This window comes from Bos mutus, chromosome 15 (assembly GCF_027580195.1).
Source record: "Bos mutus isolate GX-2022 chromosome 15, NWIPB_WYAK_1.1, whole genome shotgun sequence".
In the NCBI taxonomy this organism is placed as follows: domain Eukaryota; kingdom Metazoa; phylum Chordata; class Mammalia; order Artiodactyla; family Bovidae; genus Bos; species Bos mutus.
In genome coordinates this window covers 20,350,287-20,374,850 of record NC_091631.1, presented here as the reverse complement: position 1 = coordinate 20,374,850, position 24,564 = coordinate 20,350,287, and the positions used below count along the sequence as shown (strand labels likewise).

The following is a 24,564-nucleotide window of genomic DNA, read 5'->3' as shown; positions in this document are numbered from 1 at the left end:
CTCCGTTTGCTGTAAGTGGAATTACTAAATCCAAAGAACATGTATTCTTTTACAGATTTTGATAAATATTGCCAAATAGTTCCTTAGAAATAATGTACTGGTCTCCTACATGGCCCCCCATGTTCCCTGCCTCCTAATATTCAGACCCTTGTGTAGTCCCCTTTTTTATCTAAAAAAAAAATAGGATTCTCATTTTATCCTGAAGCTGTGTCATATTTATTTCATTGTATTATTTGGTTTTGTTTCAGTTCTTACTCTCTTAGAAATGTCCAAGACAATTCAACTGAAGTAAATATGACAGAAACGGAAATACATTATTTTACATCCGTCCTATAGTAAAGCACCAAAGCCAAAATTCAGCAACAAAGAGCACAATATTATCAATATGAGAGAAACATGAGTAGTGGGACATGATATTACATATGTTTCAACCCCTTGTATCGTGATGGTAGTTGCATGTTTCACATCCTCTAATAGAGGTAAAAACGTTTTATGTAAGCTTACTTCTGAGATATATTTCCCTCTTATTGGAAAGAAGATGTATCTGGAACATGGAAAAACTTATATATCCAATGAAGTGGGTAAAGAAAGGCCCAAGAGGTAGAGGCATGATGTGTCTAACTAACATAGAATTCGTTTGTTGTTGTTCAGTAACTCAGTTTTGTTCAACTCTGCAACCCCATGGACTGCAGCATGCCAGGCTTCCCTGTCCTTCACCAACTGCTGGAGATTGCTCAGACTCATGTCCATTGAGCTGGTGAAGCCACCCAATCATTTTGTCCTCTGTCATCCCCATCTCCTCCTGATTGATTCCTTGGGTTAAGTAGCTGTAAGTGGAATTACTAAGTCCAAAGAACATGTACTCTTTTACAGATTTTGATAAATATTGCCAAATAGTTCCTTATAAATAATGTACTGGTCTACTACATGGCCCCCCATGTTCCCTGCCTCCTAATATTCAGACCCTTGTGTAGTCCCCTCCCACATTGTATCAGAATAAGTCTATGTGACCAAAGAAGATGGCAGAAGTGGTGTTAGGTTACGTCTGAGATTAGATTATGACAAACAGCACAGCTTCCATTTTGCTCTCTTCCTCTCTTGGATCACTAGCTAATGCTTGAACAGCACTACAGAGAAGCCCATGTGCCAAGGAACTGAAGCCTCTGGACAAATGTAAGTGTGCTAAGAGGCAGATTTTCCAGCCTAGTCAACTCTCAGATGATTGCAACCTCCATTGACACCTTGACTTAAGCTTCATGAGAGAGACTCTGAGTTAGAACTACCCAATTAAACAATTCCCAGATTACCCCACAGAAACTTGGAGATAATAAATGTTTGTTGCTTTAAATTACTATGTTTGGGGGTAATTTGTTACACAGCAATAGATAATACCAATAAAATAAAATTTAAAAAAACCCAAATACAAAAAAAGGAATGCATATGCTTGTCTTCTCACATCTTTATCAACATTTGCTATTCCTAGTTTTATGTCTCCTCATTAATTAACAGGGAAAAAACACTATTTCATTGCTTACATTTATTTAATTCCTAGTGAAACTGATCTTTATTTGGCTTGACTCTTAATTTTTCTTTTGTCTATACTTCCTTTTCATGTCCTTTGCTTATTTTTCTATTGAAGTACTTACCCTTTCCTATTGTAATATCAACTCATGGCATTAAGAAGTGGAAAAAGTGGAAATAGTGACAGATTTTGTTTTCTTCGGCTCCAAAATCACTGCAGACAGTAACTACCACCATGAGATTAAAAGATTCTCGTTCTTAGAAGGAAAGCTATGACAAAACTAGACATTGTATTAAAAAGCAGAGATATAACTTTGCCTGTAAAGACACATATAGTGAAAGCTATGGTTTTTCCAGTAGTCATGTACAGATATGAGAGTTGGACCTGAAAGAAGGCTGAGCACCAAAAAATTGATGCTTTCAAATAATGGTGCTAGAGAAGACTCGAGAGTTCCTTGGACTACAAGGAGATCAAACCAATCAGTCCTAAAGGAAATCAACCCTAAATATTCACTGGAAGGACTGATGCTGAAGCTGAAGCTCAGCCACCAGTTTATGAAGAGCCAACTCATGGGAAAAGACTCCAATTCTGGGAAAGACTGAAGGCAACAGAAGGGAGTGACAGAGGATGAGATGTTTAGACGGCATCTCTAATTCAATGGACATGAATTTGGGCAAACTCTTGGACATGGTGAAGGACAGAGAAGCCTGTTGTGCTGCAGTCCATGGAGTCACAAAGTGTCAGACATGACTTAGAGACTGAACAGTGCTATATCAAGTGTATTATATATTAAATGTATTATCTCATTCTCTAATATTTATATTGTGAAGATTTTTCCCTATTTGTCATATTTCCCTGTTCACTTTTGCTAATGCATTTTAGATTTAGAAGGTTTTAAATTTTTTATGTACTCAAAGCTATTAGTCTTTTCCTTTATGGATTCTATTCTTTTTTGCATGTACATAAAGATGCCTATTCACCACTACTCTGGGTTAGATGTTTTAATGCATGCTTTCTTCTAAATGTTTTATGGTTCCATGTTTAAGTTGAAATCTTTAATTTAGCTGAAACTGGTGACTTGTATAAAAAAGTAATTTATCTTTTTGCAAATGAATAGAAAGATGGTTAACTTTAAAAATAATGAAAAGAAAAATTATCCAGGTAAGCACAACATAACAAAATGCAATACTGTATTTAAATTTGTTCAGTATTATTATCACTAATAGTTACAAATGTTCATTTAGCCAGAATTGATATGCCAGTATCTATCGATAGGCCAGAACCTATGCCAAATACTCACAATACTAGTATTAATACCTGTATTTTGCAGACAAATACTCTGAAGCTCGGAAAGGTTTAAATGACTCGCCTAAGGCCACACTGCAAACAAGTGCTGGAGCCAAGATTAGTTATTAATATCCTAATGCAGTAATTCTGTCTTAATGAGTGGCAAGAGTTCCATTTATGATCCAGCTGCAGATAATTATCAAATTATCCTCCATTTTAGATTAACTAGATGGATATAGTTTTAGATATGACTAAATTTAGATCTAATAAAAATTTCTAAAACTCTAAAAGAATGAAATGCCTCATTAATAAAGTTTTGCTCTATGAATCTAGAATAACTATAATTTTTAAAAATAAGCAATTACATTTGTGAATGGCACATTAAAAATTTTAGAATCAAAATTTGCTTTAAAATAATTTAAAATAACACAAAAGTATGCATTATTTGCTAGCTATCAATAGAAGTGTTGTGAAAAGTCAGAAAATTATAAGTTGCAAGAAAAGGAGGGGTAAAAAGGATAGCAGAGTAGAAGTGGATGTTTTCAGTACCTGAAATGTGAGACAGAAAAGCATACATTTAAACCTTGGTCTTACTTTTCCATCTGTTGCCGGGAAAGGCAATACTTATATGAGACAGAACTATGTTCCTAGGCAATAGGAGTCAGCTCTATTCAGATACGCATCAGAACAAAGTCCTCATATGCATGTACAGGCCAAGAAGCTGGAGGGATATTTTGGTAAAGTCTCAAAATTCCACTTTTTTTTTTTAAACAAAGACATACAAGCTTTGGTCTTCTGTGACTTCCTTTCTAATAACTTAGAACCTCATTCTGAGTGAGTAATATAATGCAGTCAGAAACAAGATAAGAAGTCAGCTGGGATGCATCCGAGAATGAAGTTAAAGGTAGTATTTACTAAAATGCTTTGACATTTGATGACTATGTCAAAATTCCTGCTTAGGAACAAAACTGAAACTCTATAGTCCTGGCTGAATTACAGAATGTGGTTGAAATTTTACCTAGTGTGCCAACAACAAATAAGTAGTCAGGGAAATGTTGTTATGGTAATTTTTCAACTTAAATTCTACAAAACACTTCCAACTGCTAAAGTGATGCAAGTTGCAACAGAATAACAGCTCAATTTCTAAAACACTAGAGAAAGAAAGGTACTGTGTTTATTAGTCAGGGTCCACACAGAGACAGAAAGCACATAGTATTTTTAACAGGAACAGTTATTAGTGACAGAGGACTAGAGTGACAGGAAATTTGTTTTGTTGTTCAGTCACTAAGTCCTCTCTGACTCTTTGAGACTCCATGGACTGCAGCATGTCAGGCTCTCCTGTCCTACACTATCTCCCAGAGTTTGCTCAAATTCATGTCTATTAAGTTGGTGATGCTATCTAAGCATCTCATCCTCTGCATCCCCTTCTCCTCTTGCCATCAGTCTTTCCCAGCATTAAGGCCTTCTCTAACAAGTTAGCTCTTCGCATCAGGTGGCCAAAGTATTGGAGCTTCAGCTTCAATATCACTCCTTCCAATGCATAGTCAGGGTTGGTTTCCTTTAGGATTGATTGGTTTGATCTTTTTGCAATCCAAGGGACTCTCAAGAGTCTTCCCCAGCACAATTCAAAGGTATCAATTCTTCGGCACTCAGCCTTTATTGTCAAACTCTCACATTTGTACATGACTACTGGAAAAACCATAGTTTTGACTATATGGACCTTTGTCAGCAAAGTGATGTCTCTGCTTTTTAGTACACTATCTAGGTTTCTCATAGCTTTTCTTCCAAGGTGCAAGTGCTTTTGAATTTCACGGCTGCAGTCACTGTTTGCAGTGATTTTGGAGCCCAAGAAAAGAAAATCTGTCACTGTTCCATTTTTTCCGCTTCTATTTGCCATGAAGTGATGAAAGCTGAGAAGTTCAAGAGAACACTAAAGAATATATGAATAGCAGAGATAGCGAGCCCAGTACTCCTAGGCCTTAGACAGAATGCCCAAGGAAGATACCTGACTCAAGGCTGAGATCCAGACCACACTGAGGGCACAGTTGTAACTCACTAGATGTTGAAGTCGTCACTGAGGCAGTGTACAGCAGGATTCACTGTTAATATGCCTTTGGAGCACATTATAGAGGAAGCCATCTATAGGGAGGTACCTAATTGCTGCTAAGTCGCTTCAGTCGTGTCTGACTCTGTGTGACCCCATAGACGGAAGCCCACCAGGCTCCCCCGTCCCTGGGATTCTCCAGGCAAGAATACTGGAGTGGGTTGCCATTTCCTTCTCTAATGCGTGAAAGTGAAAAGTGGAAGGGAAGTCGCTCAGTCGTGCCCGACCTAATTGCTAACACCTCACTAAAAAGCCACTCACAAGGAATATGCTCAAGGAAACCATTCACAAGAAGGTGCCCACTGGTAATACTCTGCTGTGAAGCTGCCTGAGGCAGGTGCCAGGCAATAAATTGTGGATTTGGCACTGTGAGGGAATAAACTGATAACTACCATGCTATGTGTTATAGGTTGAATTATGTCTCTTGCAAAAACTATGAAAGTGTGTTGAAGTCCTAACCCTTGGTACCTGTAGCCGTGACAGATGTAAACAAATTAATATCAGGTCATTGGTATGTGTGCTAATCTAAAATGACTTGTGTCTTTATTAGAAGAGAGAAATTTGAATACAGACACACACAGAATTCAATGCCATGTGAAGACTCAGACATGAAGGGAGATGGCCATGTACAGATGGAGGCAGAGACTGGAGTTAAACTGCCACAAATCAAGAAATGTCTGGAACTACCCAAAGATGGAAGAGACAAGGAAGGATCTTTCCCTAGGGGATTTAGATGGAGCACAAGGTTGCCAAACAGCTTGATTTCAGACTTTTAGCCTCCAGAACTGTGAGAAAAAAAAATTTATGCTATTTTAAGCCACCCAGTTGCTGGTACTTTTTATAGTACTACTGTAAAAATAATATACTATGTATTTTCAGTTTGATTCTTGGCATTTCTGAAATCCTGATGGTGGGTTTCTGAGGCAAACACTAACAGATACCATGTGATTAATTTTGCCTCTCTTAAATCTTGATGATTAACATTCTATTTAGACTTGGAATCACAGAACCAGGAAGGAAATCTTGAGAACTCAAGGCAAATCTCATTTTACTAAAGTAAACTTTTTAAAATTGAAGCATAGTTGACTTACAATATTACATTAACTTCAGGTGTACAGCATTGTAATTATAAATACAATACACATACAGAAGAATACAAAGATCATAAGTGTACATTCAATCCATTTGCACATAGTGAATACCTGTTTAACCAAACAACCAGGTCAAGAAAGGGAACAGCAACACACCTAAGTGCTCACAGCCCCTTTCAGTCCCTAACATTCTTCAGCTATGTCCACTCTCCTGACTTCTAACACAATATTTTGTTTTTCCTGGCATATATATTTATTCACATACATATATATGTATATGTATGCAATGGAATATTACTCAGCCATAAAAAGAAGGAAATGCTGCCATTTGTGACAACATGGAAGAACCTTGAGGGTATTATGCTAAGTGAAACAATTTAGACAGAGAAAGACAATATCACATATTTTCACTAATATGTGTTATCTATAAAACAAAACCAGTGAACAAACATGTGTGTGTGTATGTGCTTATTTGTTCAGTCATGTCTAACTCTTCTTGACCCCATGGACTGTAGCCAGCCAGGCTCCTCTGTCCATGGGGATTCTCTAGGCAAGAAGACTGGAATGGGTAGCCATGACCTCCTCCAGGGGATCTTCTCAACCCAGGGATCGAACCCAGGTCTCGCTCATTGCAGGTGGATTTTTTACCATCTGAGCCACCAGGAAAGCCTGAAGAAGCATAACAAAGCATAAACAGAGTCATAGATACAGAGAGTAAGTGATTGCCAGAGGGGAGGGTTGGGGAGGATGAGTGAAGCAAGTGAGGGAGAGTAAGAGATACAAATTTCCAATTACAAAATAAGTTATGGGAATGAAATGTACAGTGTGAGGAATGCGATCAATAGTAATATTATATCTTTGTATAGTGACAGATGGTTACTAGACTTATTGTGGTGATCATTTTGTAATGTATAGAAATATCAAATCACTATGTCATGCATCTGGAACTAACATACTGTTGTAGTCAATTAAACTTCAAAAACAAACAACTCATAGAATAAAAGATCACACTTGCAGTTACCAGAAGTAAGAAGTGGGGAGAGGTACAAACTTTCAGTTATAAGATAAATACTAGGGATTTAATGCACAAAATAAGGGCTTCCCTGGTAATTCAGCTGGTATAGAATCCACCTGCAATTCAGGAGACCCTGGTTCAATTCCTCGGTCAGGAAGATTTGCTGGAGAAGGAATAGGCTACCCATGCCAGTACTCTTGGGCTTCCCTGGTGGCTCAGCTGATAAAGAATCTGCCTGCAATGAGGGAGACCTGGGTTCAATCCCTGGGTTGGGAAGATCCCCTGGAGAAGGGAATGACTACCCACTTCAGTATTCTGGCCTGGAGAATCCCAAGGACTTTAGTCCATGGGGTCACAAAGAGTCAAACAAGACTGAGCAACTTTCACTTTCACTTCATGATGAATATACTTAATGCTACTGCTTGTTCTATATAAAACTTGCTAACAGTATGGATCCTAAAATTTCTCATCACAAGGAAAAGTTTTTTTTTCTTTTATTTTTTATCTGTATGAGATGATGGATGTTTACTAAACTTATTGCAGTAATCATTTCATGATGTACATAAGTCAAATCAGTATGCTCTATACCTTAAACTTACACAGTGCTGTATGTCTGGAGTTAGCTATGAGGTAATCATATTTCAATATATAATGGAACAAATTAATGCATTGTACACCTTGAACTTACACAATGTTATACATCTATTATAGGTCAATTTTAAAAAAGTAATACATGTATTTCAAAAATAGAAGGAAACTGACGCCCCCAAATTCTAGGTTGTAGCACAGCCATGAATTGAAGAAAATTATATTTGGCTTTGGAAAACTTGTTTTAAGTCAAGAAAAACTTCAGAGGAAAGTGTCAAGTCAAACTGAGTTAAATTTTAAATTTCTAGAAACAGAGTGAAATCATTTGTTCAAAAAAAGCATTTCTTGCTCTTAATAACTAACAGTGCATTTTATAAGAATATAAAAAAAAAGAAAAAAATTTTGGAATAAAGCTTTGGTTTATAGTCCTTACCTTAGAATAAATACAACCATCAGTTCCAAACACCCACTTCTGAGAATCATCTCCTTTATGTCTGTAATGAAAATGTAATTTAGAGATTGATGACTTTTCTCCACATTAACACGTTTGTAGGTTTCAAGTAGAAATATCATTTCCACAGTCTGGCAGAAGGACTGGACATTGTAAGGATTTTCCCATGCTACTACCATCACTGCTACCTCTGCAGTTAAGCCTTTCCTAAGACAACTAATTGCTTTAGTACCCAAAGTTCTGTGAGGGTGTGCGAATGAGTGTGTATGTGTGTGTGCACGTGTGTGTATAACCAATGGCAACAGTGATTAAGAGTCTAGAGAATAAATAGAGTCAATAGGAATATTATAGGAATTTCCATCCCCAAAAATGATCCTCTGTGAGACAGAAAGAAGGGGGCTTAATTAAATAAAAGGATTCAGAGGATGAGAAGAAAAAAAAGATACTGTGGAAAATTAGGAACCTCAGGCACCTATTTCTCAAACAATTAGGAAATTTTATTAAGGAACATCAGATTTTCTGAGCTAAGTCTGAGTAAGAAAGAAAAACTAAGATGTGATGAAGCTAATCATGCCTAAATTAACTCATCACATATTCATTAATATTTAGAAACCTTACGGAGATAGGACAAATGAATTAAATTAAGTGTAATGGGATGTTAAACAAGACTTTTCCTACTGCCTCAGAGTTTTGACAGAAGCATCAATGGTTGAGAATAAGAGGTGTCAGGTAATGCTCTGTTCTAAAGCAAGGAACTATATGATCTGGGCAGAGCATGTAAAGGTACGTAATGGTTCAGCGCATGTTAGCCTTTCACCTACACCCACATTATATAAGAAAATGTGAAAAATTTCTGGGCATGTTGGGATGGGTGCTTATTAATAATGTAGGTCTCCAGGCCCCTATCCTCAGAGATTTTGATTCTTAAGGTCTGGACTCCCAGAAATATACATTACTAGGTATCACAAATGATTCCAATCACAAGAATTCTGGGGAATTTGGATGTGTGTGGTTTATGGAGCAGACTTTGGAAAACATTGAATTAGAGTGATGACAGCCAAGGAAAGAAAGGACCACGTACTTGAAGTATTATAGATTTGGTGATTAAATAAATGGGGTATGGGTTAGAAAGAGTAGGCAAGGTTAAGCCTTAAATGTCAAATTTAGGTAAAGAAGAACAAGACAGTATTAAAAGAAAATGAAATTAGAATATGAGAGGAAAGCAGAGATGTAAGGAATATGAAGGGTTCTGATAATTAAAGACTGGTAACAGAAATAAATGAAGCTGGCTGGAACTAATGTGAGGGCTGCCACTGGGAACTGTGAAGAACACAGCAAACTGGAGGGTATATGTGCCATCCAGAGGGGGAATAATGGTGTCGTGAGAGGATGAAAGTTCAGTGTTGCCCATTCTGATTTTTTCAATAAATGCCAGTAATTTTTTGCATGAAATCTCCCTATTTCTATAAGCTAATGCTGTTGCTGCTGCTGCTAAGTCGCTTCAGTCGTGTCCAACTCTGTGTGACCCCATAGATGGCAGCCCACCAGGCTCCCCCATCCCTGGGATTCTCCAGGCAAGAACACTGGAGTGGGTTGCCATTTCCTTCTCCAATGCATGAAAATGAAAAGTGAAAGTGAAGTCACTCAGCCGTGTCCGACTCTTAGTGACCCCATGGACTGCAGCCCACCAGGCTCCTCCGTCCATGGGGTTTTCTAGGCAAGAGTACTGGAGTGGGGTGCCATTGCCTTCTCCCTATAAGCGAATAACTAATTACAAATACTATAATAATGTCCAAATCAAACAAAATCCATAGGTCCCCAGTTTTTACTGTCCATAATCTAACCTCTGTGTGTAAATGGATGTGTGTATATGTGTCTGTATCTATGTGTGCATATTGCTTTAAGTTTATGAATTTAACAGTACAGGCCAGATCCTATAATCCATGTTCTTTAAAAACTGAAGCAAAATCCACATTAAATGATGGTGTTTTAAAAAAAAAGATCTTTGATTCAATTGGTTTGTCTAATTGATGCCCCAAATATCTTTTAGAAAGAAGCATTTTTTTATTTTTTGGTTTATGATTTTTATGGTTTTGAGATCAATTGATAATGACATTGTTGGTTTGTCTTTCATCCTCTCAAGGTCTCATACACATCACAGACAATTATTAAAAGACAAACAAGTGCAAGCACTTACAATATTGATTAAGAATAAGATGAGTGACGCCAAATGAGACATAACTGAACTAATGAGGCATGATATGCTTATCATATTCTTTGTGAGTTGTCAGGTTGCTATCTTAAGTGCTAGTTCTATTATTTTTAGCATATAAAAGGCAATGTCTTAATTTACAGCTTTGCTAAAATCACATGGTATCAATACTACTTAGGAGAAGAGGAAAAATTTTTACCGCTAATAGTTGCTGCCACATGAGGATATTTATTGTTATATAATGAAATATGGTTGTATTTTTAAAGAAATAAAACACAAGCATTTCAGATACTCTGGAAAAGGTAAACTTATCCAGAGGTGAGTGAGTTCTAAAAATCCTGGTCCTTACAAAATATAGCCTGACAATAGATTTTGTTTCTCAAAGGCAAGCTGCATCAATACAAAGGCAAAAATCCTCATCTGTATAGAGGACCTCCTTTTTCTCCTGCCCATCCTAAACTCCTCCTTCTCTTCCTTGATCTCTTTCCTTCCTTTCTAAATAAACCAAATCTTTTCTTGTAAATACAGATGTTTCAAGTTAAACTTACAACAGTTATATTTTGTTTTTAATTATCATCTTTTTCCATTCCCAAGTTCTCTTCTCTATAGGCAATAAGGACATTGAGTTTAAGCTTTAATCCCACCCAATTCCACAATAATCCTGGCCAGAGTAGGAAGTCATCTCAGGGCCCTAAGACCAGATCAGCACCAGCTTCAGTACGCAGTGAGTCCAGGGAGAGCCCTGGGCATGAAGAGCATGCTCATCAAGCTGCATATAACCTTTCCACAATCTGCCATTTTTACCTTGACCACGGATCACACTGACTGGTTTTCCTTCACCATTTCCTTCTAAAATAACCGCTTAGTCATTCCCTACTCATCATTTTATCTTTTGGGTTTTTCCTTAGGTTTTTTTTTTTTTTTTTTTTGTAATTACTAAAAACAACTTTAGTGGGAAATAACTGAAAGTATTATAAAACATTATACAACTGACAGGCACATATTTAAAGCAAAAAATTTGCTAAGTTTTGAAACATGTGTACACATTTTAAAGTATCACAACCACCAAGATAATGAAGATATATCCAGAGCTCTCACCCCCAAAAAACCACCCCCAAAGTTTCTGTGTTCTCTTTTGTAATCATGCCCTCCTGTCCCTTCCTACCTTCCTATCTCCAGGCAAACACTGATCTTCCCAGATTAGTTGTCATTGTTCAGTAGCTCAGTTATATCTGACTCTGCAACCCCACAGACTGCAGCATGCCAGACTTCCCTGTCCTTCACCAACTCCCGGAGCTTGCTCAAACTCATGTTCATTGAGTCAGTGATGCCATGCAACCATCTCATCATCCATCATCCCCTTCTCCTCCTGCCTTCAATCTTTCCCAGCATCAGGGTCTTTTCTAATGAGTCGGCTCTTCACATCAGGTGGCCAAAGTATTGGAGCTTCAGCTTCAGCATCAGTCCTTTCAATGAATATTCAGGACTGATTTCCTTTAGGATTGACTGGTTTGACCTCTTTGCAGTCCAAGGGATTCCCAGGAGACTTCTCTAACACCACAGTTAAAAAGCATCAATTCTTCAGCCTCAATCTTCTTTATGATCCAACCCTCACATCCATACATGACTACTGGAAAAACCATAGCTTTGACTAGACGGACCTTTGTTGGCAAAGTAACGTCTCTGCTTTTTAATATACTGTCTTCATGGCTACAGTCACCATCTGCATCTAGATTAGTTAGGACTCTCTAAAATTTTATGCAAAGGCAATCAAACAATACATACCCTTAATGGGTTTGTTTCTTCTCCTCAATACAATTGTTTTGAGATTCATCCATATTGTTGCGTGAATCAAGAATTAGTTCCTTGAAGGCAATGGCACCCCACTCCAGTACTCTTGCTTAGAAAATCCTATAGATGGAGGAGCCTGTTAGGCTGCAATCCATGGGGTCGCTAAGAGTCGGACACGACTGAGCGACTTCACATTCACTTTTCACTTTCATGCATTGGAGAAGGAAATGGCAGCCCACTCCAGTGTTCTTGCCTGGAGAATCCCAGGGACGGGGGAGCCTGGTGGGCTGCCGTCTGTGGGGTAGCACAGAGTCGGACATGACTGAAGTGACTTAGCATAGCATAGCATACACTATAATTTATCGTTCACCTATGGATGGACATTTTGGTTGTTTCAAGTTTTTACTTTTGGCTTTAGAAATAAAGCTGCTATAAACATTTATGTACAAGTCTTCATAAGGACTTTCATATTCCTTGAATAATCGAGGAGAGGCTGGGCAATAAACTACAGGTATGTATATACCTACCTGTATATAAATATAAATACACACACATATGTGTGTGTTTGTGTGTACATATATGTATGTATTTGTTGTTGTTCAGTTGCTAAGTCATGTCTGACTCCTTGTGACCCCCTGGACTGCAGCATACCAGGCCTCCCTGTCCCTCACCACCTCCTGGAGTTTGCCCAAGTTCACGTTCATTGAATCGGTAATGCCATCCTACCATCTCATCCTCTGCCACCCTCTTCTCCTTTTGCCTTCAATGTTTCCCAGCATCAGGGTCTTTTCCAATGCTCAGCTCAGTATTGGAGCTTCAGCTTTAACATCAGTCCTTTCGGTGAGTATTCAGGGTTGATTTCCTTTAGGATTGATTGGTTTGATCTCCTTGCTGTCCTAGGGACTCACAAGAATTTTCTCTATCACCACAGTTTGAAAGCATCAATTATTTAATGCTTAGCCTTCTTTTGGAGAAGGAAATGGCAACCCACTCCAGTATTCTTGCCTGGAAAATCCCAGGGATGAGGGAGCCTGGTGGGCTGCTGTCTATGGGGTCGCACAGAGTCGGACACGACTGAAGCGACTTAGCAACAGCAGCCTTCTTTATGGTCCAACTCTCACATCCATACATGACTGCTGGAAAGACCATAGCTTTGAATATACAGACCTTGGTCAGCAAAGTGATGTCTCTGCTTTTTAATATGCGGCCTAGGTTTGTCATAGCTTTTCTTCCAAGAAGCAATGTCTTCTAATTTAATGGCTGCAGTCACCACCCGCAGTGGTTTTGTAAATATACATATATGTGTATATTTCAGGAGGGTATCAATTATTTTCCAAAGTTTTGAAGCATTTATATTTCTACCAACTATGTAGAAACCATGTACCAACTATGAGGGTTCAGTTGTTCCACATTCTCACCAGCATTCAATATGGTCACATTTTAAACACTGGACTCTACTACATATGTGGTGTTACTTAATTTTAGTTGTATTTTATATTCCCCTAATATTTAGCATCAAGGCTGTATATTGTCACCCTGCTTATTTAACTTATATGGAGAGTACATCATGAGGAACACTGGACTGGATGAAGCACAAACTGGAATCAAGATTGCCAGGAAAAATATCAATAACCTCAGACATGCAGATGACACCACCCTTATGGCAGAAAGTGAATAGGAAATTTTGATGAAAGTGAAAGAGGAGAGTGAAAAAAATTGTCTTAAAACTCAACATTCAGAAAACTAAGATCATGGCATCTGGCCCCATCAATTCATGGCAAATAGATGGAGAAACAGTGGAAATAGTGACAGACTTTATTTGGGGGGCTCCAAAATCAATGTAGATGGTGACTGCAGCCATGAAATTAAAAGATGTTTTCTCCTTGGAAGAAAAATTATGACCAACTAAATGGCATATTATAAAGCAGAGACATTACTTTGCCAACAAAGGTCCATCTAGTAAAAGCTATTGTTTTTCCAATGGTCATGTATGGATGTGAGAATTGGACCATAAAGAAAGCTGAGCGCCGAAGGATTGATGCTTTTGAACTGTGGTGTTGGAGGAGACTCTTGAAAGAACCTTGGACTGCAAGGAGATCCAACCAGTTCATCCTAAAGGAAATCAGTCCTAAATATTCTTGGGAAGGACTGATGCTGAAGCTGAAACTCCAAATCTTTGGCCACCTGATGCAAAGTACTGACTCATTGGAAAAGACCCTGATGCTGGGAAAGATTGAAGGCAGAAGGAGATGGGGATGACAGAGGATGAGGTGGTTGGATGGCATCACCGACTCAACGGACATGAGTTTGAGTAAACTCTGGGAGTTGGTGATGGACAGGGAGGCCTGGCGTGCTGCAGTCCATGGCGTCGCAGAGTCAGACATGACTGAGCAACTGAACTGAACTGACTGAATGATTAGCATCTATTCATATGCCAACTGTGTATCTTCCTTGTTACAGTATTTGTCCAAATCATTTACCTGCCCGTTTTTCTTGAGTTGTGTGTATTCTGCAAATATCTATTGTTTGAAGATATTTCTCCCTAAGTGTCACTTGTCTTGTCATTCTCTTAACAATACCTTTCAAAGAGCAGAAAGTCTTAATTTTAATGAAGTCCAATTTATCGATTTATATTTTTGTGGATCATGTTTTTGACATCATATGTAAGAAAGTTTGGTTAATACAAGATCACAAATATTTTCTCCTTTGCTTTTGTCTGGAATATTCAATTTTATTTTTTACATTTAAGTCTATAATCCATTTTGAGCTAACTACTGTTTATTGTATTACATACAATCAGTTTTTTTTATATATTGATATCCAATTGTTCCATCACCATTAGTCAAAAAAAAGAAAATCCTTTTTCCACTGAATTTCTCTTGCAATTTTGTCAAAAGTCAATTGGCCGTATATGTGTGGATCTATTTCTGGATCTTCTATCCTGTTCTATTGATCCAATTGTCTACTTTGGTGCCAATAGCATGCCGTTTTTCATTACTGCTATTTGATTTTTTTGTGTTTTTATTTTCATTACTTTTATTTTACAGTAAGTCTTGAGATCAGGTAATTTTGTTCTTTTTAAAGTTGTTTTGCCTATTCTAGATCTTTTGCAATTCTATATGGATTTTAAAATTACCTTGATACCTTTTATAAAGAAACTTTCTGGGATTTCTATTGAGATTGCATTAAATCTATAGGTCAATTTGAAGAGAATGGACATCATAACCATACAGAGTCTTTCAATCCATGGATACAGTATATCCCTGCATCTATTTAGGTCTTCTTTACTCTTACTCAGCAATGTTTTGTAGCTTTCAGTACACAAGTCTTGTATGTATTTTATCTGATTCATATTGAAGCATGTCATACTTTTGATGTTATTATAATTGGCATTTAAAAATTTTAACTTCTAAAGTTGCTTGTTGTTAGTGTACAGGAATACAAATAACATATATATATATATATACACATATATATATTGTTTATATATGTATATACATATATATATTGATCTCAAGCCCTCAAACTTGCTAAACTCATTTATTAGTTGTAGACATTGTTTGTAGTTTTCATAGGATTTTCTACATAGATAATTATACCATTTGAAATTAAAGTCAGAAGATATGGGAATACCAGACCACCTGACCTGCCTCTTGAGAAACCTGTATACAGGTCAGGAAGCAACAGTTAGAACTGGACATGGAACATCAGACTGGTTCCAAATAGGAAAAGGAGTACGTCAAGGCTGTATATTGTCACCCTGCTTATTTAACTTATATGCAGAGTACATCATGAGAAACACTGGGCTGGAGGAAGCACAAGCTGGAATCAAGATTGCCAGGAGAAATATCAATAACCTCAGATATGCAGAGGACACCACCCTTATGGCAGAAAGTGAAGAAGAACTGAAGAGCCTCTTGATGAAAGTGAAAGAAGAGAGTGAAAAAGTTGGCTTAAAGCTCAACATTCAGAAAACGAAGATCATGGCATCTGGTCCCATCACTTCATGGGAAATAGATGGGGAAACAGTGGAAACAGTGGCTGACTTTATTTTGGAGGGCTCCAAAATCACTGCAGATGGTGATTGCAGCTATGAAATTAAGATACTTGCTCCTTGGAAGAAAAGTTATGACCAACCTAGATAGCATATTGAAAAGCAGAGACATTACTTTGCCAACAAAGATCTGTCTAGTCAAGGCTATGGTTTTTCCAGTGGTCATGTATGGATGTGAGAGTTGAACTATAAAGAAAGCTGAGTGCCGAAGAATTGATGCTTTTCAACTGTGGTGTTGGAAAAATCTCTTGAGAGTCCCTTGGACTGCAAGGAGATCTGACAGTCCATCCTAAGGAGATTAGTCCTGGGTATTCATTGGAGGGACTGATGTTGAAGCTGAAATTCCAATACTCTGGCCACCTGATGCACAGAGCTGACTCATTTGAAAAGACCCTGATGCTGGGAGGGATTGAGGGCAGGAGGAGAAGGGGACGACAGAAGATGAGGTGGTTGGATGGCATCACCGACATGATAGACATGGGTTTGGGTGGACTCCAGGAGCTGGTGATGGACAGTGAGGCCTGGCATGCTGTGGTTCATGGGGTCACAAAGAGTCGGACACAACTGAGTGACTGAACTGAACTGAACTTACTTCTTCAATTCATATCTAGATGTCTTTTATTTCTTTTCCCTTTCTTATTATACTGGCTATAGTTTTCTATGCATTGCTGAATAGGTGAGAGTAGACAATCTTGCCTTGTTTTGACTTTAGGAGGAAGCACTAGTCTTTCATCATTAAATATGTCAGTTGTATGTTTTTTTGTAGATGCCCTTTGTCATATTGACAAAGTTCCCTTCTATTCAGTTTTCTGAATAGAAAACTTTCTATTAGGAAGGGATTCTGACCTTTGTTAAAAGCTTTTCCTATATCAATTTGATGTTTGTGATTTTTTTTCCTTTTCAGTCTGCCAATTGAGTGATTTACATTGATTGATTTTCAACTTCATTCTCCTGGGATAAACACTGCTTGGTCATGATATATTGTCTTTTTTATTGTATTCAACTTGTTAAAATGTTAAGAATTTTTTGCATTTATGTTCACAAGGGATATTGGTCTATGATTCTCTTTTCCTATAATGTCTGTCTGATTTCTGCTTTCAGAATAATATTGGCCTCTTAGAATTAGCTAGGAAGTATTCCCTCTTCTATTTTCTATGTAAGGAAATGGAGACTTGACATATTTGAAAGAATTCCCAAGTGAAGCTAGGAAATCATCTGAATCTGAGGTTCTCTTTGTGGGAAAGTTTTTAACTAAAAATTTAATTTCTTTAAGAGATCCAGGACTATTCAGCTTACCTATTTCTTCTTGAGTAGACACTGGCAATTTGTGCCCTTGAAGAAATTGGTCTTTAATCATCTCAGTTCCCTGGTGGCTTAGAGGGTAAAGTGTCCGCCTGCAATGCGGGAGATCCGGGTTCAATCCCTGAGTTGGGAAGATCCCCTGGAGAAGGAAATGGCAACCCACTCCAGTACTCTTGCCTGGAAAATCCCATGGACGGAGGAGCCTGGGAGGCTAAAGTCCATGGGGTCGCAAAGAGTCAGACACGACTGAGTGACTTCACTTTATTTTTGTTCAAAATATTCCATTATCTCTTTAATAACTGTGATATCACCTCTCTCATTCCTGATATTGGTAATTTGTGTCCTATTCCTTAATTTCCTGAGTAGTCTGGCTAGAGGTTTATCAGTTTCTTTGATCTTTGAAAAAAAAAAAACAGCTTTTGATTTTGCTGATTTTTCTCTTTTTTTCCTATTTTCTATTTCATTGATTTCTACTCTAACTTTTATTATTTTCTGTCTTCTGATTACTTTGAGTTCGATTTGCTCTTCTTACTCTAGCTTCTCCAAATGGGAGCTGAGGTCACTGATTTGCTGTCTTTCTTCTTAGCTCAGTTGGTAAAGAATCCGCCTGTAATGCAGAAGACCCTGGTTTGATTCCTGGGTTGGGAAGATCTGCTGGAGAAGGGATAGGCTACACACTCCAGTATTCTTGGGCTTTCCTTGTGGACCAGATGAAAAAGAATCTGCCTGAAATGCAGAAGACCTGGGTTCGATCCCTGGGTTGGGAAGATCCCCTGGAAAAGGGAAATACTACCCACTCCAGTATTCTGGCCTGGAGAATTCCATGGACATTTTAGTCCATGGGTCACAAAGAGTTGGACACAACTGAGCAACTTTCACTTTTACTTCTTTCCTTATATAGGTATTTACAGAAATTTCCATCTAAGAACTTCTTGGGCAGCATCCCACAGTTTTTAATATGTGTATTTTCATTTTCATTCAGTTCAAAAATACTTGCTAATTTCCATTTTGATTTCTTCTTTGGTTCTTGGGTCATTTAGAAATGTGTTACTTATGTCCAGATACTTGGGGGTTTTCCAGAAAGCTTTCTGCTATTTTTTTTTTTTTAAGTATGGCTGATTTACAGTGTTACGTTAACTTCTGATGTACAGCAAAGTGATTCAGTTATACATACACATATACTTTCTTTTTTATGTTCTTTTCTATTATGGCTTATCACAGGATATTAAATAAATTTCCCTGTGCTATACAGTATGACCTTGTTGTGAAATCTGTCTGATTTCTAGTGTAATTCTATTATGGCCAGAGAATCTTTTTTATAATATTTAAATTCTGTTAAATGTATTGAGATTTGTTTTATAGCTAGAATATACTCCATTTGATTTAATATACTGTTCCTTTAAATGAATATGTCTTTTGCTGTTCTTGGGTATGTTCTATAAATATCAGTTAGGTCAAGTTGATTGACAGTGTTGTTCTAGTCTTTTGTATCCTCACAGTTTCCTCCTCACATGTTCTATCGATATTGAAATAGGATATTGTTTAACTTATAGGACATCCTTAACTTATCCGTCTACTTTCAGTTGATATCATTGTTGTTATTTAGTTGCTAAGTCATATCTGACTCTTTTGTGATCCATGGACTGTAGCCTGCCAGGTTCCTCTGTCCATGGGATTTCTCAGGCAAGAATATTGGAGTGGGTTGCCATTTCTTTTCCCAGAGGATCTTCCTGACCCAGAGATTGAACCTGCATCTCCTGCATTACAGGTGGATTCTTACTGCTGAGCCACTGGATATCATACCACTTGAGAAATACAGTATGAGAATCTTTCTTCCATTTTTCCTATTGGTATTTGTACCATTAACTTCATATATTTTGCATCTACATATTTTTCTCTCCATAATATATTATTATTTTTTGCTGTAAACAAAAAATTATATTTTAAAGAGACTTAAATAAGAAATGAGATCTTTATATTGTCTGTGTGGTTATTATTCCCAGTGCTCTTCATTTTCATCTGATACCAATATTCTTCTGCTTGAAGGAATTCTTTAAACAATGTTTGTTCTCTAGGTCTGCTGGTGATAAATTCTTTCAGTTTCTGACTAATATCTGAATTTTTATTTTGCCTTAATATTTAAAAAATATTAATAATTTCATTGGGAAATGATTTCTATATTGATAGGTTGGTTGTTTTGTTCTTTAAGCTTTTAAAGATATTCTTCCACTGTCTTCTCACTCTTATTGTTACCAACAAGAAATCTGCTGTCATTCTTATCTTTATTCCTTTTGTACGTAATATGCCTTTTCTGTGTACTCTTAAGATTTTTCCCTTTATCACTAATTTTAAGGAATTTGATTATGATTTTTCTTGGTTCTTTTCTTAGTGTTTCTTATGCTTAAAATCTGTTGAACTTCTTGGATGTGTGGGTTGTAGTTTTCACAAAATTTTGAAATTTTTTGTCCTATATTTTTAGAAGACATCATTTTTTCCAATATTTTTCTGTCCCCTGCTTCTTCCCTTCAGAGACTCTAATTATTCTGAGATTGGGCCATCTGAAGCTTTTCACAACCAACAGTGCTCTGTTCATTTTTCTTCAATCCATATTTTTTCCTCTCTGGTTTTCACTATGAATAGTTTCTTTTGGTATCTAAGTTCACTAAAATTTTCTTCCACAATTTGCAAGAAATTGAGGAATTAGACAAATTCCTAAATTTGTCTAATCTGCTATTAGACAAATTTAGCATATTTTTCAAGTCATACATTGAAGTTTTCATACCTAGAAATTTGATTTGAGTCTTTTCATATGTTCTATGTCTCTATTAACATGTTCAGTCTTTCCTCTAGCTACCTGAATATATGCAATACAATGATAACAACTGTTTTAATGACCTGTGTATTAATTCTATAATCTGTATCATTTCTAGGTCAGTTACAATTGACTGATTCTTCTCTTTATTATAACCTTGGACTAAGTGAGCTGAAGCATCTCTGGCTCCATGTCCCATGGTTTGCACTTGTTATTATTGCAACTTGATGCTTTGTGAGTTTCCAGTTTACAGCATTGATTCTGCCCCAGAAAACTTGTTAGCTACTCCATGTATAGCACCATATCAACCTGGGACTTGCTTTGGGTTTGTTTGCTTCTCCTTGGGAACTATGTGTTTAGGACTCTACCCACACTGGCCAGTTTGTGTGATAGCAAACTACTGTCCCTCTCTTCCTTCTGCTTGGGTGTTTCAATTACTGTACCCTACTCATTCTCTGAGGTATCTTGGTACAGTGAGTGCCAAGTACCACACTTGGGACTCACTGGCAATTGTATGATTGGATTTTGACCTACAGACTATATAGTTTGTGGCTAAGAGTGAGTTATAGATTATAGTTGGTTGACTTTGCATTCCTTCCCAATCACTTAGATATGACCTTGAGTAAGTGATTAAACTCTGTATTTCAATCTCCCAGCTGTAACGATAGTAATGCTACCTACCTTATCAAGTGTTGTTAAGTTTAAATGTAAAAATACAGCATAAATGAATTAAAATAGTGTCTGGCTCAGAATTTGTTTTTGTTGTTGTTAGAGTAAGTGTTACAGCTAGGATTTATACCTTGAAATCTGACTCTGTAGATCATGTTTTTTAACCACTGTGTAATATTCTAATACTTGTTGGACAGTATGCTTTGCATGTTAGAGAAAATTCCCCTTCTATATTTGTGGCTGAGCCAAACTTTCTCTGGTGCCTAAATGCCCTAGTTCTGGCTTTAGCCCTAAGCACATCCTAATTGTCTATCTAGCCAGAGTAGTTGGCTAATAGCTTTCTAAGTCTTGCAATACAATAGGACTTGTTTTTATCAACACTAGGTAAAATCAAAAGACAAATGAAATAGAAAACAGATTTAGGAAACAATATTTCCAAGTGGTTGGAGATAAATCACCTTTCTTCCTTACTGCTAATTTTTTCTTCTAAATCTATTTTTAATTTTATCCTCCAAATCAGAAAAAAAACAAACAAAAATGACACTTTTGGAGCCTTACTAGCCAGAATTTTTTTTGTCTCCTTGATTTTTCCTTCATTGTTCAATATTTCATATTCAGAAGATGGACAAAAGATTAGGAATACACATAACACATTAAATTCTTAAATTAATAACCAAAATAGATACAAAGAAATGAGTTCCAATAATTACAGAGTAAAGCAGCAGCTTGTCTACAACAGATATATACTGAAGGCAACTTTTCAGTTCTAAAAAATATCTAAGACACACTATCTAATTAAGTGGCATGTGTTTTCAAGCTTATTTTAGAAAAATTAATATTGATATTTTGAACACAAATTTAAAACATAGTGAATATTCCATCTAAGCCAGGAAGCATGATAATTTGACTGCTCAGGAATCTTGAAATTAACATTTCTTATTTTCAGGTACACAGCTCATAAACATTACCTTTTTTGTAGGACTAATTTGTATCCTTGTAGTGATGTTCCGTCAGTAGCCTTGACTCTGATTGGATGACCAATAGCTAGACAGCTTTGAGTTACTGCTTGGCTCAGGATCATTCCAGTCTTCCAATGAATAGAGAGGGGGGAGAAAGGTCTAAATAAGTTAAAAGAACCAGAAAATTCAACAATGTGTCACAAATAGTGAGGTCATTATGCCTGGATAAACTCGGATATTAACAGTTGCCGAAAGTGAAACACTACCCACAACTTAGCAGTCAGTGAGCCCTGCTCGGAATCAGTGATCTTCTGTTGGACAAGGGTGGCATTTTACAGTTCAGTGCAAAATAAAACAGACCCTGATATCTTCATTTATCCTTTTTTTCTGTGCATATTTCACAGTGTAGTGATTTGGGGTCCATTACGTGTCACTTGTTATAGTTATAACTACAGAGCTTACTAGAAATATGTATGCACAGAAAAAATAAATAAATAAAGGCAGTGAACTGAAAAGACTGAAACAAATCCTTAACCTCTGGTACCAATTTAAAGTTTTATTCTGGCTCTAAGTACCATGGGTTAAACATTTTAAGGTGGTTTATGAACTACTTTCATTTTAAATGTTACGATTCTCTGATAAGGAAGTTGATTGAGAACATTGCTTGAATGAACATTCAACAATTTTCTTACTTAGTAAATCGACACATTTTAAATAAGTGACAGCCATTGAGGAATTTATTTACACATATTGAGGATTTATGGCATAGAAACTTCTCTGTTTTAACAGGTAAACTAATTTATTTTGGGGAAAAAAAAGGATAGAACTTTAAATCTTAGAAGATTTTCAAAATTGTTTTCCTTTTAACATGCAACTTTTATTTCTCATGGTTTTGTTGTGTGAGAAAAAACTACACAATGACTTAGGGAAAAAAAGTATTTTTGTAAATTTTTGTTCTAATTAGCACTGAATGGAATCCTCATTTGAACATGTTTGTCTATAGAGAAAGGGAACTCCTTGGGGTCAGGAAAAAGAATCACTTTTAAGCACTTTCTGTATACCAGATAGTATGCTTCAACTTCAAACATATTTTCTCAATCGCCATAGCCACCGTGCTAGACAAATGGGACTAATGTCATTTTATATATAAGAAAACTGTGGGTCAGTGCAACTAAGTAACTTTCCCAAGGTCACAGAAATGATTCTAATTCTGACCTGTCTAACTCCAAAACTCATACTCTTTGCAGCAAGCATTTAAATTCTTTCAGGAAAATTTTTAGATAAGTACAAGATTTTTGATATCATGAAATTCTAGAAACAGATGCCACAGAATCCAACTGGTCCAACTCTGTTACCAGAAGACTAAAGCCCAGATATGGTATGTAACTTACTTGAGGTCACACTGGTATTCAGTGATCGTGCTAAAACTAAAATATTTCCATCCATGCTCAAAAATTGGTCAGATATAGAGAAGTATTTTATATTGAAATGCAGTAAAATGGCATAAGTTTTGAAGATAGACAGACCAAGAATCTTTCTTCTATCACCTACTGGCCTCAGTTTTTCAGCTGTATAATGAAAATTTGCATAATTTTTATGAGATTAAATGAGATAATAAATGTGTATACAATGTTTAACATATTTTAACAAAATGGCAATATTATTTCTAGATCAGAAATAAAATACAACATATTAATAAAAAGGACTAGTAGTTAAGAGAGTCTCCAGGTTGGAAGCAGATTTAAGAAATATATAATCTCATTCTGCCTTTGTCAATGAAGTGGATAATATTTTTTAGTATCTTTGTGTCTCACTCTAATTTTTGGTTTTAGCTCTCTGAAAAGCAAAATTAATAGTTAAGAGTAATTCAAAATTTCATTTGACAAAATAATTTCAATCTCTCCTACCCCCTAAACTAAGTAGCAACATACTTGCCTGAGTGACTCTGCACTCATTGAAAAAGAAGTCGCTCAGTCGTGTCTTACTCTTTGCGACTCCATGGACTGTAGCCCACCAGGCTCCTCAGTCCATGGAATTCTCCAGGCAAGAGTACTGGAGTGGGTTGCCATTTCCTTCTCCATGGAACTGCTAGGAAGAAGCAAAAATAGTCTACAGGGAGGAGACAAAGGGAGGCAGGACAAGGGTAGAAACAAGCTGCATCATCTCTTTCCAGTCATAAATATTTGGTGGCAATCATAAAATGTATTTCAATAGTAAAAGGGAAGGGGAGAGCAATTATATATTCTCAACTTAAATCTGATTCAATAATGTAAAAATAAAGTTTAAAAAAATAATGCCAAGACACAGGTTTTGTGTTAGGCATTGTTCACATTTTATACTCAGCGATTTCTTTTAAAACTAAGAGTTTTAAAATTAAAACTAAAACTAGAGTATGGTCTTACTCTATCACTATATCGTACTGATTGACCAGGCTCTGTGACCCTCAACAATAAAGACTAAGGAGTGGAAGCAAATGATATTCAGACAAATCTCCTGAAAATGGTGAGTCTGTGGACTATAGCAAAGCTCTACGCTAGTTTAAATAACATTCTGGAGTACTACCTACTCAGCCCATCTAAAAGTGAGTTGAACGTTCACGTCAGCGTCCTCTCCACTAGACAAAGAGGAGATCACAGATTCACAGCAGTCAACAACTGCAGCGCTTTCAGTTGCAAGTTTACATGAGGGAGAGTGTCAGGAAATGGAG

The 24,564-nt window shown here is 36.8% G+C and overlaps 1 protein-coding gene across 4 annotated transcripts in view; it reads right to left on the bottom strand.

Moving 5' to 3' along the window:
• Nucleotides 1-24,564, bottom strand: part of DCDC1 (doublecortin domain containing 1) — a 473,661-nt gene that overhangs the window by 183,557 nt on the left and 265,540 nt on the right. For all 4 annotated transcript variants that reach the window (XM_070383604.1, XM_070383606.1, XM_070383608.1 and 1 more), the window contains 2 exons: nucleotides 21,867-21,985; nucleotides 8,041-8,101 (listed from right to left, as the gene is read on the bottom strand). In XM_070383604.1, the coding sequence (XP_070239705.1) occupies nucleotides 8,041-8,101; nucleotides 21,867-21,985 (180 nt within the window). The remainder of the gene's footprint in view (nucleotides 1-8,040; nucleotides 8,102-21,866; nucleotides 21,986-24,564) is intronic.